This window comes from Nematolebias whitei, chromosome 17, assembly GCF_014905685.2.
Source record: "Nematolebias whitei isolate Nwh7 chromosome 17, NemWhi1, whole genome shotgun sequence".
Lineage (NCBI taxonomy): Eukaryota > Metazoa > Chordata > Actinopteri > Cyprinodontiformes > Rivulidae > Nematolebias > Nematolebias whitei.
In genome coordinates, this window is record NC_056514.1 from 27,708,270 (window position 1) to 27,723,534 (window position 15,265).

Genomic DNA, 15,265 nt, shown 5'->3' on the forward strand with positions numbered 1-15,265 from the left:
ATTGAATTACTTAATATGATTGAAATGCTGGGTTTTTATTTAGAATAATAAAATGAATGAAAAGATTGATCAAAAATAGTTACAGCACAAGAAAACCCTTAGATATTAATAGTACCCATTTAAGAATGTTTATTATTTATTGTAGTTCTGGACATTATCCATTGCAGATTCTGAAGTGCGTTTAAATGTTTATTTTTAAGTAGAAACTGTACTTTTTAATAATGATGAAGATTTTGGTAAAACTTTTAAAACCCCGTTTTTGTGTAGAACCTTTTTACACGTTGCATTTTCATTTTGTCGTCAATAAACCGTATAAGCAACACAATAACCTTTGGTATATCAAAAATAATGATTTGTTTTAACTTCTAGCATTTTGTAGTTTGATTTATTTTTTTGGTTAACGTCACAGTGTGCCTCTTTTGTATGTCCCATTTATCCAGTGGCATCCTTTATGTTTTGTGTGTCAGTCACTGAATGGAGTGTTTCTCATGTTTTGTTCATGTGTCATCTGTGTTTATTATTACAGCAGCTGATGAGAGAGCGTCAGCAGATGGCCAGTCGTCCATTTGCATCAGTTGCTGTTTCACTGGATGCCAGAGGAGAGCTAACAGAAGTCCTGCAGCCTGTGGCTGATGTGAGTACTCACTGCTTACTTAAACAGAGACAGATCACACACAGGTGCTTTACTTCATGCTTTTTTTCAATCTGATTCTTGACATGACCAGTGCTGTATTTCAGCATGAAATGTTTTTGACTAAAACAGCCACCATTTAATTATTAGTACCCACAATTTGTTTTTAACTGCACTCAGATGTACACATGCAGGCTTATGTTTGCGAGTGCTTTTAAAAACATAAAGCACATATCATTTTCTTCAGAACAAGCGCTGAGGACCAACGGTGAGTTCTCAGCCAGGCACAAGCTCTGTGTCGCCTGCTCCTTCAAGAAATAAAATCACTTTGGCAACCTGCAAAGAGGCACCACATTAGCGATGAGTGGTCCGCTGAGTGGTACTCACAGGGCGTTACGGTGTGGTGAAGGGCAATGCAAAGTGCAAAAGAGGAGAAAAACAATGCTGCTCAGCTCTGAGTGCATCATGCTGTTGTACTTTCCAAGCATCAAAGCAGTGTCAGAAATGGGGCTTTGCATTGATTAAAGTAAAATGTTAATTAGGTTTGTCATAGTACTATGGGTCCATGTGGTGTAGGGTGAGCTATTCCAGTCTTTGCTTTCCCCACAATTATCTCAAGATTGTGTTTCTGTGAGGAGCCGTGAATTGAGCCACTCAGGATCCGAGCTGTGGACGGTGTCCCGAGCAGTTTTAATAATGATTGTCTGCAGTCTTACGTTTCTTGACAGATGTAATGTGAAAAACAAGCCTGTGGCTTCATGGGCTTCTCTTCGATTTGCATTCATTGCTGCAAACTATAACCCATGGGGAAAAAAGTTCATTATCTGTTCAACTTTTAAACCGTTTATAATTAAATATCTCCTCCAAGGCTTTAGTTTTATGTAATTTCTGAACGTGGTCTTGATGAATAGTTCTTCAGGTATTTCTAAAGGTCTTTCTAAGTTTTTCCTTAGATTTTGCTTATTTAATTACCGTATTTTCCGTCGTACACATCGCACTGCCGTATAAGCCGCATCGGTCCAAAAATGGTTAATAAAGTGGGAAAAAACATAAATAAATCGCTTCGCCGTGTAAGTCACATCTATTATGCGTCACCGCTGACCACCCAGAAACGTGGGCCGGTGTCGTGCCAAAAATCGATTGGCTGCCATATGGCGGACGCAGGAGCACACACGGAAGGACTTTAGCAAGAATTTAACCAGATTTAACACTTAAAAACAATTATTTGTTTGCTCAGCATTATAGCAAAGATGTGTCTCTGTTGAACTTTTCCTTAATAAATACACTTTAATGTTAAATCAGCTGCATTTCACCTGTGCAGCAGATTTGATGTTTGCTCCAGGAGTTCAGGAACCAGAAGAAGGTGGCTTGGTATGGCAAGCCAAGTGTCTCATTAATAGCCACTTTTTTAATGAGACACTTGGCTTGCCATAATGCTCGAGGGCCCTATAGCAGCTGCAAATGGTAATGTTTATTGTTCATGTCAGAATGAATGAAATCGTCAGATCTCAGCTGAAGATTGAGTTATAAATATGAGGAAAAACGTAAATTAGTCGCTTCGGTGTATAAGTCACAGGACTTGCAAACTTATACAAAAAGGTGCGATTTATACCGCGAAAAATACTGTAATCACTTTTACCTGACCATAACAGCATCTTATGTTGGGCTGAAAGAGTTGTCTGTAGATGAACAATATTTAAACATCAGAAATCTGGCCATAAATATCATCAGCCTTCAGATGATCAGCTGCTGAATGGTTAGTTTTCAGCTAATAGCACTTTTAATGTTGTGTTCATGCAAAGTCTTTGTTTTTTGTGTCAGTTTTTTACTTTTATTTTTAATTTTTCACTGTTAAACTAAATAAAAACAACAGGAAACAAAGGATCTCTTTGGGATAAGCCGCTAATAACCAAGTGCCTAAAGATCCAGTTTGAAGTGGATTTATTTCTTAGTGGTTTCGTAATGATAATACATTTGTTACCAAATGCAAATAAAGTCACATCCCATCACGGTAACATTATTGTTGTACAATAACCTTTTAGTTAAAATGTGTATTTTAGCACATTTTTTATGTTCTAGTCGTATTTTGGTTTTAAACATTTAAATGTGTTTTTGGATGATATACAGCCTATTTGCCTTGGCACCAGCTGAAGGTGAACCATATGAAAGGAGCATAATTCTGCTTTGCAGACGTTAATTTGTCAGCATCTGTTCCCACTTAGCTATTGCATTTATTTGGTAATGATGAAGAGGACACCAATCCTGTTTTTGTTGTTTCACCAGCTCTATTTGTGCATTTATTTTGGATGCATTTCTGACTGATGAGCTGCTGTAAAGATCAGAGTTGCTTGTGGATTATCATAACTGCACAAACAATGAATCAGTGAAGCATCACAAGGCTTAAGACAGCCCCGCAAACCCTTTCCAACACAGAAAAACATGAAAAAATAAGATTTATTTATTTTTGATTGTGTCATTTGCACTGATCTCACTGTTGCTTCAGACCCTCCAGCTGGTCTGAGAGAGAAAATCATAGCAGCCTCCGTGGCCATTTCTTCCATTTGGACGCATCAAACAGCCAAAATGACCATACAGTATCTTTTAGTGACCAAGATGTGAGCAGCTGCTGGACAGAGAGACACGGGCCGGCACACAGACCACGATGGCAGACGTTCAGCATATGGAACCACTAACGAACAGCTAGCATGATTGATGACACCTGTCAGCCAGGGAGCAAAGCAGATACTGTCCGTGCGTGCATGCATGCACTCTTAACGCGTACGTGTGCATGTTTATTAGCTTGAAGGGTTATGAATGACCGTATAAAACGTACTCGCACTTGATAAATGAAAAGCAAACAGGCAGGCTTTGTAAATAGTTTTTCGGTGATCTGAGAACCAACATAAATATTTTCAGCTTGATATGTTCACAGATTTACTAAGACTTCACCAGATGACCACAATGAGCCATTTCTAACTGTTGAATGGATAGAAAATTATTTCACAGAAAACAAGATTGAATTTACTTCAGCGTAAAGGACTGGAAGGGAGTAGAAGAGGAATTTCATTACTGCTGTTTATCTGCTTAAATATATATTTTATTAATCAGCTCTATGAGTTATTGTTCTAAGAGATTGTGCTATTAAATACAAATGTATCATAAACTATGTGGCATCAGCTCCGTTTTTCTGTTGGCAAAATATCCCATGAACTACTAAATGGATTTTCTTGAAACTTCCAAGAAATGGAAATCAGATGGACCTCTACCAAAGAATATTTTTGGAGCCAAACCAATTCAATAAGGTCACCACGGCCAGCTGACCTTAGAAACCACAAAAAATGGCTTCAATTCCGTCAGTTTTACAGATATTAAGCTAAACCGTGGTGTGGTAGTAACTGAGAGCCATCCACAACTGTTCTCATGAACAGTATGTTGTTTTCTAGGTTTGCTCGGTTTAATTTACTCGTGTTTTATAATTGCTGTAATTGTAAATGTCTTGTTTTCCTCACATTCTGACATTGCAGCCTCTGTTATCTTTATTTTAAATTCAGTGACACACAGAAGAAATAAAAGTCTAATCAGTCATGTTGTTTTTCCACAATTTCTGTCCTTTCATCCGAAGCATGCTGTGAAACCCTCGACGTTCATTATCAGGATGACATGTTTTTCACGCTTGAGACGAGCTGTTTTGGCCATTACATCCGAGGGTTGGTCGTTGTCTCAACACTCGGACTGCCTGACAGCGACGCAAGTGTGTTTTTTGTTGTTTTGTGACCAATCAAAGCATTTGTCACAGGAGGAGGGCGTCTCGACTTAAATGCAGCAGCTCCATCAGCGGACATAAGTGGCTTTTGTTCTGATGGTCCTTTTAAAAAATGTTTTACCAGTTCTGAAACATCATTGATTTGAGCTTAGCTGGTAAAGCATCCAACACAGCATGGTTCAGGCAAAAAACTTCATTTCTTTTATGTAATAAAGTAGCATCTCATAGATTAGTCTTGTTTCCTTGTGAAATTATATTTTATGGCCTAAAATTGTTGTAATTGTAGAGTTTTTTTCCCCTTTGCTCTTGTTTCTTAAGGGTGCGCCTAAACCTGTGGCGATGGAGCCTTGTTCTGGAGGGAAAGCTGCCGTGTTGACTGTCCTCATACGGCTGCCGTCTGGGCCCTCAGGCTTACCTCCTCCAGGACAGTCAGGTAAAACTCTGACTTTGTTTTTATTCTGTGATCATATAAAACCAAAATGTGACATTTGAACTGTTCACACAAAAGGTTGCAATCATTAGTTAATGTTATTCTGTGATTTTTCTTGTCATGTAGTTTAGTGTTATGCTTATAACCGTGCACCTAAATCATAGTTCTGTACATTCTTCGCAGTGAAGGTCACGTTTGGGACCAGGATTTTTGCCATGACTTGATGTTTTATTCCCTTGATTCAAATTTTAAGGCTTCAGCTCAGCAACCTGCCAAAAATCTCAGCTTTTAAATCAGTTTATTTGATCAGCAGCACCTCACTGAATGTAGCCACGGCTAGCTAAAAGTAGCAAAAAGCTGGTTATAAGTTGCCAAACACTATTGGAATATAGCTAAGGCTAACTAAAAGTAGCAAAAATTAGATAAAAGTAACCAGAGGCTAGCTAAAAACAGCAAGAGTAGCCAAAAGTAACAAAAGTCAAGTCAAGGTTTTTTATTATCATTACCATCACATGTGGTACATGTGGTGGAACGAAATTGTGTAAACATGGTCCCAGTTACATCCAATAAAAGTATAAACAAAAAGCTAGCAGAGTAACACAAAGCTAGTTAAAAGCACAAAAAGTGCAGCTAAAGTGTCAGAGCAGAAAAAGTTGGTCGAATAAGAAGACAAAAGGAGAACTAGTATGCTGTAATAGTTGCTGAAATCTAAAAAGTGACAAAAACCAGATGTTGCAGCACCTATCTCTAAGTGAGCTGAAGATTTTCATACACAAATGGAGAAAACGGCACAAAGTTTGTTTTCAAAAGATACACAGAACAAACTATAACCAGGTAAACAGTGTGAATGTTGAATCCTTGTTTATACAAATAATAATAAAACCTTTGACTTCACAGTATAAGTACTTTTATCTTCATTTTCTCCATGGGTGCATTTGTCTGGACTCAGGTGTTGTATGTTCCAGTAGTACCGGTACACATTTTATAAGTAGGACATAAATTGTGTCGTTATCGATAAGAAGCTATAGTAGCACCGCAGTAAGACCATAACGTTTCGTGGGTAAATTATTTGTTTTCTGTTTGAAATGAAAACTTGCTCACTCGTGTATTTGTTTGTTTGTTTTTATTTTTTAGAACAAAACAAATTACCTGCTAAATCTTTCACTTTTCCCTCTTCGCCAGGGCTCATTGTCGCCAGCGCGCTGATCGACGTTTCACAGCAGAAACCATCAGATTTTAAAGACAAGTCTCAAGCTTTAAAGAACAGAAAAGCCCTTCCTCCGGCTCACCAAGGGACCTGTGTCTGACCGGCAACCTTTCAATCGGAGCCGTCTGAGGTCACATCACTCCAACACGTCTTCGGTCCCAGCTGGAAGCCTCTTTCCAGAGACGTGACATGGCTGCTCGTAGATTCCCTTCGTTCGGCTGCTAACACTCACCGCCACCTCTCTTCGTGTTGCAGGAGCACGAGTTGAGATGGCCCCACCTTTTTTTTCTTCTTCTCAGATCTGAACCTTTGGAAATCTTTCACTGGCTTTTGCAACAACCTACATCTGGGCCTCAATGTTTCTTTTTTTTTTTTTTTTCTTGAGCAGCAAAGTGTCCTTGTTTAATGGAGGTCTGAACTTATTGAAGCATCGGTAACAGACTCCACGGAAAAGCAAATGTCTCTGCACATTTGTTGATGTCAAAAACTGATTTAATTCCCTCGTATGGCTTTGGAAATGCGACGGGACACGCTGGTCTTGCTTGCCAACGAGCATTAGTGCGTGGTGCTAAAGCGACTTTCTGGCGAGCTTGACTCAACCTTCACTGCATCCTGTGACTTCATTCTGTGCTCCCAAAGCTCTCCATTCAAACCTCCACAAACTCGTCTGTGGCAGTTACTGACGACTCGAGCTTTTTAATCACTCCAGTAATTTCCTCGCTTAGCATTTCCTGTACATATGACTCATCCAGCCAACAGAAGCCGAAGTCTGGAGTCTCTGATGAACTACGTGGGTGAAGACGTCTAGCTTGAAGGAGGCACGAACAAATCATTTTATTATTATTGTTGTTATTATTATTAAAACTACAGCATGGACATTTCAAATTATAGAAGTTTGTTTCATTTTATTGAGAAACTGGAAGTTTTATTTCATGACTGTTCTTTCTATTTTTTCTTCAGTGTAGTCACAGTTTAATAAATAACACACACAAAAAAAAAATCACTGACCTGGTTTGTTCTGTATTGTAGTTTGTAATTTATTATGTTTTCCGTGCAAATCAGACTTTTTTTTTGGACACCTTTTTTTTAGGTGTGTTGATAGAAATTCATAAACTCAGACCTCAGGTTCTCGAGTTAGATTTGTACTTTTTTTTTTCTTTTTTTTTTTTTTTTAACGGTACGCTGAAGCTCTGATTTTATTTCAGTCTTTGAGCACGAGGCAACCTGTTGGCTTTTTTTTAATTTTTATAAATAATGCCTCGTATTGCTCTGTGAACTCTTGGGAAAGAGAAATGAAGAATTTTTAAAGCTGTACAGTCTTGTTGGAACAAATCTACGTCTTTGTCACTCTTGGGTTTTTATGGGCAAATGGCAAAAATGTTTTGGTTATTTCAGACCTTGTCACTTTTATTATTATATCTACAATAAATTGTTACACTTGTAAAGACCTTTTCTGTTTATATGTTTTAATATTTAACAAATTTCTTAGTATTTTTTTTTTCTAGTCGAGCCTTTTTAATTGAGCATCTTTACAAACCTTTTGGGGCATTGTCTTGATTTTTTGTTGCAAAAAGTGCTCACAGTGATGCATTTCTTGACAATGTTATGCCCACTAATGTGTTTGTAAAATAATCAGCTAATAATGTCTTTACACAGGATACAGGATCCCACTGTACCATGAAAAAGGTGCATATCCTGCACCATAACCACCGGTGTATTTTAAAGTTGGACAACATGCCAGAAAATTAAAAACGGACAAATACAGAATTCAACACCTTTTGTTTTGTGTCTTTTCTTCATGGCTTTGTCTTTTTGCTGTTCCTGAAACTTGCCAGTGTGGAAACATTTTTTTTTCTTAGTTACCGTATTTTTCGCCATATAAGTCGCACCTTTTTGCATAAATTTGCAAATACACTGGAGCGACTAATATATGTTTTTTCCCCCCATATTTATGAGTCAATTTTTTGCTGAGATCTAATGATTTAATTCATTCTGACATGAAAAATATTAAACATTGCTATTTGCAGCTGCTAGAGGGCCCTCGAGCATTATGGCAACCCAAGTGTCTCATTAATAGGTAAAAGTGGCTACTAATGAGACACTTGGCTTGCCATAGCGGCCACCTTCGTCTCGCTCCGGAACTCCTCGAGCAAACATCAGATCAGCTGCATTTTGCAGCGCCGCCCAGGCGAAATGCAGCTGATTTGACCATTAAAGTGCATTTATTAAGGAAAAGTTCAACTGAAACACACCTTTACTATAATGTCGAGCAAACTAATAATTGTTTTTAAGTGCTAATCTTGTTAAATTCTTGGTAAAGTCCTCCTGTGCACGTAGCCGCCCTATGGCAGCCAATCGATTTTTGGCACACCGGCCCACGTTTCTGGGTGGACATCGGTGATGCATAACAAACACGGCGCGTCAGTGATGATGCATAATAGATGCAACTTATACGGCAAAGCAACTTGTTTATGTTTTTTTCCACTTTAGACATATAATATTTAGACTTATACGGCGGTGCGACGTGTAGGCGGAAAGTACGGTACTCATTTTCAAAATGATTCGGCATAACCTTGATGCTTTACTGTATTAAAAAAAAAAAAAACGGTACTTGCAAAAATATTGTAGTGCAGTTTATATTTTTGGATTTTCCTTTCTTTTTTTTTTTTACTGATACAGGTGAAACTGCATTTAATTTTTTTTTTTTTTTTTTGCAAGTAGAATGAAGAGAACACAAGCCAGATTGTAATTTATTTGCATGTATTTGCATATATGTACAATATTTTTTCTAATGACATTACGAATACACCAAATTATATTTTGCTGCTAGTTTTAATCTTACTAGTTTCAGTTCACCGTGTGTAGAAGCGTAAAGGGCATTTTTAGTTCTGACAATCCAACAAAATGTCAGGGCTTCATGGTATTTAGAGAATATATGGTGTTGTATATGTATGTTCCTGTGATGGACTGGAGACCTGTCCAGGGTCCCCGCGACCTGAAAAGGAAGAAAGAGGTAAAGATGATTGATAGATGGATAGTATTTAATATAATTTATAAATTTAAATTAATTTATTAGTATATAAAAACATGTTTTTCTGTTCTAATAGTGTGACATGAACTGGATACTAACTCATTCTGATTAGAATAACTCTCAGCTACGACCAAATCCAAGCTTAGTTTAGAACTGGAAAAAATTGATGGTTACAACCTTTTGTTTTAGCTAAAAATGATCAGCTGTTGCAGAGATTTTGAATTAGGTTTATCCTAAACGATAAGTTGCAGATGTGTATCCAGTTGTTACTTTCAGGAAGAAGAAAAAAAGAACAGCTGAGTATTAAGTGAACTATCAAAGGGGCACTTTCATTCTCACTGAGAAGAAAACGACGACGGAGTAGGGCCATGCTAAGAGAAAAAAATTACGAGAATAAAGTCGTACAAGAATAAAGTCGAAATATTAAGCGGATAGTCGAAATATTACAAGAATAAAGTAGAAATATTACGAGAATATAGTATAAATATGAGGATAAAGTATAAATATTACGAGAATAGAGTATAAATATTATGAAGATAAAGTAGAAACATTATGAGAATACAGTTGTATTAGGAGAATAAAGTCGTATATTATGAGAATAAAGCCATATTATTACGAGAGTAAAGTCACAATATTATGAGAGTAAAATTATAACATTACGAGAATAAAGTGGTAATATTACGAGAAAAAGTCATATTACGAGAATAAAGTCATACTCTTATGAGAATACTGTAAACTCTTAATAGCCTACGTCCTGGGTCGTCTCGCACCTGCTGTGGACAGCCTCCAATGTGAGTCACTGTTTATGAAGTAGGAGTAGAAGTTCCCTGATCATTTTTGGGTCAGTGTTTGTGAAATATGCCTCCATCCACATTATGTGATGACTAAATCCGTCAATGCAGCCATGAATTACAATGTCATACGGCTTCAGTTTATCATAAGAATACATACACCACAGTGCGTTGGACCCCCTGCTATTGTACATCCAAAGTCAACATTCATCATTTTACTGCAGTTGTAAGACTACTTTTTGTGTTGGGGCTCTGGTAATATTACAACTTTATTCTAGTAATATTTTGAGATTATTCTCGTACGACTTTATTCTCATTATACTATGCCTTTATTCTCGTTTATAATGCAATTATTTTTTTCTTAGCGTGGCCCTAAAGCTCCGTCGTAGAAAGCAAATGTGGAATCAGCAAATTGATTCAGAACAACTCACCTGTGATGATTCCATTGGTTGACGAGGTTCAGACCATCACATGTGTCCATCAATAAGGTTGTGGATAATTGTGAAGGATATCACCAACAGAGGAATTGGGAGGCAGCATGTTTTTGGGGATCACATGGATCGTATATACTGTAGATCGGGTTGTTAAAGACGGGAGCTGGTTGCGGGCCGGAGCTCCTCGCGGGACCACTGGGACGGACCGGTCTAGATAAATATCTTAACAGGGTATTTGTCAGTTGTTACTGAGCAGTGTATGAGATGGCCCTACCCACATTGGGGCGGCCGTGGCTGAGTGGTTAGAGCAGTCATCCTCCAGCAAGAGTTGGGGGTTCAAATTCATCAACAGTCATATGCCGAAGTGTCCCTGGGCAAGACACTGAACCCCTCATTGCCTCCGATGTGTCCCCCATCGGTGTATGAATGTGATCTAAAGCACCGATTAGTCTCTTTAGAATGATTTGTTCCATTAGCTTTGTAGCGATCTAGTAGAGTGCTGTATGAATGGGTAAATGAGGACACAGATTGTAGTGTAATTGTAAATGGTAAATGGATTGTACTTATATAGCACCTTTCTATCTGATCAAGATACTCAAAGCGCTTTACACTACAGTGTAAAGTGTTTTGAGTATCTTGATCAGGTACAGTTCATTTACCATCTACCCATATAATGCCAAGACAAAATTTTCCCACATTGCAGCTCAAACTCTTGAGTAGCCACTGGTCTTCAAATCAACTATTAAAAAACATACGCTTCTAAGCCTGAGCATGCATCAGGATATACGCTTCTAAGTTATAACAATTTCCTGAATTACTATGTTTAAAGTAATTATGTTATTAAATGCATGCATAAAGTTGGAAATGCCTCTAAGTGCGCCGCCATTAGATTAGTGCCGGTTCACTGGTGAAACCGCAGATTCACAGACACAATCGGTCTCAGCTTATATTTTAGGAGCATCTCCAAATCATGCCTCGTTTCTATGTATCTGCAGATAATTTTTTTTAAAGTAAAAAGATGAGAGTCTGACATGGAAAATATATTTGAATATTTAAATGGAGAGTGTCAGGGGAGGTGTCTCGTGCTCATTTCTGTGTTTGTCAGAGTCAGAGTCAGAGTTTCTTTATTGTCATTCGCACCTCATGTGGTACATGTGGTGGAGCGAAATTATGTACACGGGGTCCCAGTTACATCCGACAATAAAATGTATAAGAAAAACAGTAATAACATCTAAGATATGAACTAAGAAAAACATCAACTAAATATACACTAAGCACTCATAACATAAAATATTGAACATCAGCACAAACATGAACATGAGTCTGTGTGAGCAGATGTGCACGCATGAACACATCAACATTGAAACAGATCAGCAGCAGCATGATATGGTTTTTCACAGTGATTATTCTAGTTAGAGATTCATGAGTCTAACAGCCTCAGGGTAGAAGCTGTTCCTCAGTCTAGTGGTTCTACACTTAATGCTCCTTAACCTCCTTCCTGAGGGGAGTGGGGCAAAAAGTGTGTGTGCTGGGTGGGTGGGGTCCTTCATGATGCAGGTGGCCCTCTTCCTGCATCTGGAGGTGTAGATGTCTGTGATGGTGGGGAGACTGATTCCAACAGATTTCTGTGCAGCCTTCACCACTCTCTGCAAGGCTTTTCTTTCTGCAGCTGTGCAGCCTCCATGCCACACATTGATGCTCGAGCACAGGATGCTCTCCACTGCACACCTGTAGAAGGAGGTGAGGACTGAGCTTCCCAGACCAGCTCGCCTCAGCCGTCTGAGGAAGTAGAGTCTCTGATGAGCTTTCTTGATCAGGCTGGTGGTGTTGTTGCTCCAGCTGAGGTTGTCATTCATGTGTACACCCAAGTACTTGTAGCTGGAGACCACTTCCACCGCAGATCCTCTTATGTTCAGGGGGTGTAGGTGTTTTTGTTCCTTCTGAAGTCCACAATCATCTCCTTTGTCTTCTTCACATTGATGTGAAGGTTATTCTCTCTGCACCAGCTCTCCAGGTGTTCCACCTCTTGCCTGTAGCTGGACTCATCATTGTTTGTGATGCATCCCACCACCGCTGTATCATCTGCAAACTTTACAATGTGACAGCCTGGATGGGTAGCTGCACAATCATATGTGAGCAGAGTAAACAGAAGGGGGCTCAACACACATCCCTGAGGAGAGCCAGTGCTGAGGGTTATGGTGGAGGAGGAGAGGTTGTGGATCCTCACTAACTGTGGTCTGTTTGTTAAAAAGTCTAGTACCCAGTTGCAGATGGAGGGGCTTAGTCCTAGTGTGGATAGTTTGTCCATCAGGGTTTGGGGGATCATGGTGTTGAAGGCGGATGTGAAGTCCACAAAGAGCATATGGACGTAAGAGTTTTTCTGCTCCAGGTGGTTGAGTGCAGTGTGGACCACAGAGGAGATTGCATCCTCTGTTGATCGGTTCTCACGGTATGCGTACTGATGAGGGTCCTCGTCTTTGCTCTGAGAATGCTGATGGAGAAGTACAGGGAGGGTCAGAAAAAACTTTACTGTGTCGTTGTGGATTTAGAAAAGGCATATGACAGAGTGCAGAGGGAGGAGGTGTGGTGTTGCATGGGGAAATCTGGAGTGGCAGAGAAGTATGTTAGACTGGTACAGGACATGTATGAGGACAGCAGGACAGCGGTGAGATGTGCTGTAGGAGTGACAGATAGCTTCAAGGTGGAGGTGGGAGTGCATCAAGGATCGGCTCTGAGCCCCTTCTTGTTTGCTCTGGTGATGGACCGACTAACAAATGAGGTCAGGCAGGAATCCCCATGGAAGATGATGTTTGAAGATGACATTGTGATCTGTGATGAGAACAGGGAACAGGTGGAAGAGAACTTTGAGAGGTGGAGGTATGCACTTGAAAGAAGAGAAATGAAAGTCAGCCGTAGTAAGACAGAGTACATGTGTGTAAATGAGAGGGAGGCCGGTGGAACAGTGAGGCTACAAGGAGCAGATGTCACAAAGGTGCAGGACTTCAAGTACTTGGGGTCCACTGTCCAGGAAAATGGGGAGTGTGGTAAAGAGGTGAAAAAGAGAGTCCTGGCAGGATGGAGTGGATGGAGAAAAGTTTCAGAAGTGGTTTGTGACTAAAGGGTGTCGGCAAAGGTCAAAAGAAAAGTTTACAAGACGTTGAGACCAGCCATGTTGTATGGTCTGGAGACAGTGGCATTGACAATAAGACAGGAGAAAGAACTGGAAGTGGCAGAAATGAAGATGTTGAGGTTCTGGATGGATAAGATTAGGAATGAGATCATCAGAGGTACAGCACAGGTTGAACAACTGGGAGATAAAGTTAGGGAGGCCAGACTGAGATGGTTTGGACATGTCAAGAGGAGGGTCTGTGGGTATATTGGTAGAAGGATGTTAGAAATGCAGCTGCCAGGAACAAGACAAAGAGGAGATACAGTATATGGATGCAGTTAGAGAGGACATGGAGGTAGTTGGAGTGAGGACAGAGGATGCAGAGGACAAAGTAAGATGGAGAAGGATGAATCGCTGTGGCGACCCCTGAAAAGGGAACAGCCGAAAGGAGAAGAAGAAATAAAACATAGATAAAGGGAGAAAGCAAAGTAATATTTTAATCAGTTTGCCAATTGTCCTTTACACCTGACCCCATGGCTGATTAGCTCTAACAGTACTGGAATAATAGCAGCTTGATTTTTCTTCATGTCTCCTGGTGGCTGGTAAGTGAGCTTGAAGCTGGGCGTCATGGCGTCCACAGTTGTACAAAGCATCAAAATAGTTGAACATTGAGCTTTCTTAAGGAAAATCCAGATAATAGTACCTATCTGCACCTGCTATTATCTGGATCCAGATAAAAGCAGGTGCAGACAGGACTTTTGTGACAAGAGGAGTTGGGGCATGAAGCAGTGTTTCCAGGACGTTAAGTATTTTAGTACAACGCTGCTTTAAACATTTGTTTTGAAAGAGTCAGTGCCACCAAGTCAGCATCTTGGTATGGACCACTGATTTTCCTGCATCTGTTCTGTGATCAGATAATCTGCACTACATGAATCTGCTGTCAGAGGTAGACTGCTGGTGACGAGGAGCCGAACAAAACAAGATTTGTCCATCTGGTTTGGTTTTTCTGCATCGTGTTTCTGTAATGAATAAACGTTAGTTGAGAGAAGAAAGCCAGTTTGTCAAGGTCTTAGACGTGTCTGGCCTTCAAAATAAAACTGTTTTTGTTCAAGATTATTTCTAAACTATTTATTTTATACAAAATGGGTGGGCATTAGCTACTTTGAATAATGCAGGAGAAAATGTTCACGCAGACATTTCTTCCAGTTTCTCATAGTCTTGTCTTTGTATTATTATGTCCTTGGTGTTGAAATATGGAATAAGTGATGTAATATTTTACGTTTATCTCTTTATTGCTTTATTTGTTATTTCATACAAACTTTGGCATTACCTGTTGAGTTTTCCCCCATTTGTTAAAATATCTCGTAAACCAGCGAATGGATTTTAATGAAACTTTTAGAAAGTAATCACTGAATGAACGTCTAAACTTCACTAATCATCCTCAGACAATACAAACATAGCTTAAATTTAGTGTTTTATATTGATATTGAGCTAAAACTTGGTGTAGAAGTAGCTGAGAGCACCAACAGAAATCAAGTGTGTGTGCATAACATCATCTAAGGTTTGACCACAATCACTTTACCACCATGTCATCTCACAGTAAGATGATGTTAGTCTAAATGTTTGGTTTAAAAGGTGGTGGGTGATATGCATCCCTATGAGGAATGCTGGACCTTTAATTCTGTTTAATTTTACCGTGGAGTCCACACAAGATTGTTTTAAAATCCAATGATAATAAGATCAAAACAAAGGGATGGAACCGTGAGGTTTGCTTTTACATTTCAAACCTACTTTCCTTAATCCACTGTTATCCACTATATGTATATATATATATATATACATATATATATATATATATATATATATATA

At 39.1% G+C, this 15,265-nt stretch overlaps 1 protein-coding gene across 1 annotated transcript in view; it reads left to right on the top strand.

Annotated features, from left to right (window-relative positions):
* atrnl1b (attractin-like 1b) overlaps positions 1-6,131 on the top strand; it is a 77,941-nt gene extending 71,810 nt beyond the window's left edge. The window contains exons 27-29 of the mRNA XM_037691440.1: positions 527-634; positions 4,713-4,827; positions 6,007-6,131. Coding sequence (XP_037547368.1) covers positions 527-634; positions 4,713-4,827; positions 6,007-6,131 — 348 coding nt within the window. The remainder of the gene's footprint in view (positions 1-526; positions 635-4,712; positions 4,828-6,006) is intronic.
* Positions 6,132-15,265: the final 9,134 nt, after the last annotated feature.